Below are 4671 nucleotides of genomic sequence, written 5' to 3' on the forward strand. Positions count from 1 at the left end.
ACCAACTAATCCCAACGGATCAAAAAGTTTAGCCGCGTCCGATAGTACAATAATGGGAGATAATGGGAGATTCGTTCCATTCGGGAACGTCGAAGAGAAATTCGTCGGTGGTAGTTTGCCATATTAACCCAAGCGTTTTGATCGGAGCCGAGGATTCCAGATCAAAAATCGTCCTTTCGTCTCGCATACCGGGTGGTAGTGGAGCGAGAATAGCTTGACAGTTCGAGGACCACTTCCGAAGGCAAAGTCCAGCTGATCGGAGGAGATCCAACATCTGAATACTTAACTGCTGGCCTTCTGAGATTTCGTTGACGCCGGTTAGAAGGTCATCCATGTGAGAGGGTGCTTTATAACCCCGTCGTACATACGTAATGCATAGTATTTATGCATTCCTCGATACATCCCTGATCTACGCGTATCAAAGCAGGCGTTGCTTTGAACGATAAAGAGTCGTCCTCTTTGTTCTTTGAACTGCCGGGCGAGCAGGTTGTGTGCTGGGCGACAGTTCGTGCTCAATACGGATTTCACAATCCATATAAAAGTTCTTGGCAACTGCCCCAGCGGCTTCTGGGTGAGAAATTTCTCCGATCTTGGTGAGTTCCATAAGGTTTCTGGTGGTAAGGTACGGAGCACATGACGTTCCGTACGTCACGGTGGAAAGTTGGAATGTGCGCATTGGTTCGGATGGAGAATTCCGCCAAAGAATCTTCTGAAATTGCCGGTCCAACGGCGAGAGCCAAATTTGTCGGTACATTTTTTCGATGTCCGACACAATCGCGTACCGAGACATCCGGAAGCGTAAGATAATCGACACTAGGTCATCTTGGACGACAGGACCTACCATAAGTCCGTCATTCAGCGAAACTCCTGTGCTGGTAGCACACGAGGCATCGAATACTACCCAGAGTTTGGTAGTCAGGCTATCGGGTCGTATGACACAATGGTGGGGCAGATAATACGAGACAGTGTGAATTTCTGCGTCTTTCGAGTCCATGATGTCTTCCATAAGACCAAGTCTATGGTACTCCTCAATTGGCATTCAGACGCCGCTCTTTTCTTTGGAATCGCTCGATTTCTTTGGAATCACCGAGTGTTGAAAGGACTGCTGATCTTTTCGGAAGCTGAACGACAAATCGTCCAGTATAATCACGGCTGGTGGTTGCAACAAAGTGAGCCTCACGAAGCGTTTCTTCGACGGAAAATGTACTACTGGATTGACAAGACTCTAATTCCCAGAAGCGTGCCAACTGATTTTCGAGTGAACTGATGTTACAGACATGCACAAAGCTAATTTGTGCCGATTGTGTCGATCCAGCTTTACCGGACACGACCCATCCGAGAACGGTTTTCTGCAGCACCGGTAGATTGGAACCTAGACGAATTAGGCCTTCTTCGACGAGTTCGTAGTAGACTTCTATCCCTAGTATCATGTCGATAGGGCCAGGCTGATGGAAGGTGGGATCATCTAGAACGAGATTAGCAGGTATGTTCCACTCTTTGGTGTTGAGTGCCTTGGCCGGTAGCTCACGAGTGATTCCTGGTAGTACATGGAAAGAGAAATCTGTGACAAAACTGGAGCAATGCGACTCAATCCTTGCATCGACGAGGTACGACGAAACGACAGTAGCATTTCCAACTCCTCCGATCTCATGGTGGGTCTTCAGTCGCCGAAGCTTCAATTTTTGCGAGAGTTGCTTCATGATCAAATTAATCTGCGACGCAGGATCCAACAATGCACCCCATACAGCATATCCATTATAATCAGCAATCTTCACCACGGCGGTTTGCAACAAAACGGTCAAGGGGACACTGCGAACATTCCCAAGTAGAGCCGTCGGTACGTAGGTGCTAGATGCACCACTGGTGGATGGAACAGCTGCAGTAGATGACAGGCGAGGCTGAGAGGTGGAGGACTGAGGCAGAACTGTAGTACTTCGAATGGATGGTACATGATTGGGAGGAGGAGGAGGCATTTGAGTGGATTTTGGAATCGAATCACTATCTGACGGACGATACGAAGCGTGGTATTTTGGTGCAACATTGTATGATGTTTTTGTCCACATACTCGACAACAGCTGGAAGGGCACTGTTTCATAATATGGGATGGCGAGAAGCAATTTATGCAAAGCGAATTTTTCTTTACTAGTTCGAAACGTTGGGATACTGGAATTTTGCGAAAACTTTCACAGTGGACGGGGGAATGCGACGACTGCTTGCAGAAGGAGCATGACTTCAGTGAAGTGCTTGCGGTTACAGCATGACTTAACTTTGTTTTTAGCGATCGAATTGGTTCCTGTGTAGGCGTATAGCACAATGTCCACGTATAAACTGAATCACGTCCTCATACTCTGGTACTTCCGTGGATGCGTGATGCTGCTCCCATTGTTTCAGCGTAGCACCACCCAAGCGCGCATATGCGCCAGTGAAACACTCCAGCCATTGGTTTCTATCCCCATTTTCTGAATCATATTAAGATTCCGCTCAAACTCATCGATGATGCGCGCCAAGGAGTCGTTGCGCTTAGGTTCGATTGAAAGCAATGATTCGATATACGTTCTCACGACAAGTTTTTTGTTATCGAACCTCTTTTCAAGTAGTCCCCAAGCTACTGAATAATTAATCGAGGTAATTTCGATTCAATCACACGTTTCGCTTCTTTAGTTAGCGACGAAACGAGGTAGGAGAATTTGTCGATTGGTTTTATTTGGAAATTAGAATCGATTAAACTGACAAAAGCATCACGAAAAGTCAACTACTGTGTTAAGGTATCGTCAAAGGTAGGAAGTTTGACCTCCGGTAACCTTATTCGAGCGAATGACGAATCTGCAAGAGTGCTCGTTTGCCCAACCACATTTTGATTTGATGAAGATGGCATAGGTTCAGGGGTGCGCATTGTAGAAACAATAAACCCATACACCTTCATATAATTGCATTCGAAATCATCTCTAGCCTTCCTATTTGCATCTTCATTCACGAAAATAGTTTCCGATGCATCCGCAAATTCATCGTTATCTTCACGCAGCTCTAACTGCAAACGAATCGATTGGAATTCGGCAAACATTTTTTCCAACCGCTGCAGCCATCCTTCAAGAAAGCCTTTGTCTCTTTGCTCATCGTATGTGGTAGTCAGACTAATGAGGTTGTTCATTGAGTTAATGCTAAATCGCTCTTGACGAGACAGAGCGCGAAAACTTGGTGCCATTTTAAAGGGTCAGAAAATCCACCGAAAATCCCCAAAATCGACCAACAGAACAGAAACAACCAATGACCAACAGAACAGAAAATCGCAAATAATTCGTTGGACCACCACAACTTCGTTAGCGACGAGCAAAGACAGTTTTAAACTACCGATCCCCGCAGCTGTGCTGCTATCATGCATGTGTAGCGTACTTACAGTCTTCGGCACAGAAAGGTTGATTGTTTCACCTCCTTTGTGCGGCCCAACAATAGTTCAGTTTCGTAGACCCAAGCCAAGCCACCAAGCCAAGCGTGCCCAAGCCACCTGACGATCGATCCAGCAAAACGATTGCTTTTCTTTCCGCACTTATTTCCAATTTTTATCCGAACTGTGCGGAATCACTTTCGAATCTTCACCGCGGTGGGGACTTAACTTGCGGTTGTTAGTTGCGGCACACACAATGTCTGATCGTCCAGTCTTTAATGCAAATGCGGTGCACTACACTGTGATTTTGCACACGATAAGTGCGTTATTCACTATCACTTGTCATGATTAGACAGTCTTTCGCTACCTAGTTTCACAGTTTCACGAGTTTCACGCGCGGGCAGTAATCCGGCTCTTCGAAGGACCAACTTTTATGTTCGGAATTTTTACAAACACTTTACGCGGTGAACTGGGAATTTTATGATACGACGGATTTATTGCTCACTTGTTATACGGACTAGAAATAACACGGTAGATGCGATTTTGACTGTGGTTTGTATTCGACTGACTATTGCGAGATTCTTGCTGTCTTATATCTAGGTATAGGATCAGTACAGAGATCGTGTGTAGAGAAACGCACATTTTAGGGAGCTTTTGCCGATTACTATCTTCCTGTGGTGTAGGTGAGTGATCGGAATGGTGTGGGAAAAAATCTCAACTTTTGTTCACGAATTTAGTATCATTAGGGTGTCTCAATCAACTAATTACTTAACAGTGGGCAACAATTTACATTTACCCCCCGTTGTACGTAAAACGTAGGACGTAGATGTTCTTATTTAATGTCGCCAATCCAGCCATTTTTCAGTAGGGCATTTTTTTTACAATACGAAACAAAGGGACAGGATTCCTCGTGGAACGTAACCTGTTGTGAGGAAATAATGTCATCACTAATAGTCCAAAATTATAGTTCTAAGATATATCCAAAGTCAATCCAGGCTGCTTGAAACTTACACTCTGCAAATCTTTAGCAGATCTAGAACTAGAACGATCGCTAGAACTATTCTCATGCGCCGAACAGCATAATAATAGGTTGAAATCGCTGTTATTTTGCCTGTCTTGGTAAGAGTAATCACCATGCTACTACCCAAGCCGTTCCTGAGTGGACGTTAGGAAAAATAACAGCGATTTCAACAATGCTGTTCTCACATCTGGCCCTCTACTAAAATTTCAATTTCTGTTCGCTTCATACTCGTCGCTCGCTTGCGACACGTTTTCATACTGTTCTTCAT

General features: G+C 45.0%; 1 protein-coding gene across 1 annotated transcript; it reads right to left on the bottom strand.

Moving 5' to 3' along the window:
* Positions 1-1028: 1028 nt before the first annotated feature.
* LOC134207246 (uncharacterized) lies at positions 1029-1973 on the bottom strand. Its single transcript, XM_062682965.1, has one exon. It carries the CDS (start codon positions 1971-1973, stop codon positions 1029-1031), a length of 945 nt encoding a protein of 314 aa, XP_062538949.1.
* Positions 1974-4671: the final 2698 nt, after the last annotated feature.

This window comes from Armigeres subalbatus, chromosome 1, assembly GCF_024139115.2.
Source record: "Armigeres subalbatus isolate Guangzhou_Male chromosome 1, GZ_Asu_2, whole genome shotgun sequence".
NCBI lineage: Eukaryota > Metazoa > Arthropoda > Insecta > Diptera > Culicidae > Armigeres > Armigeres subalbatus.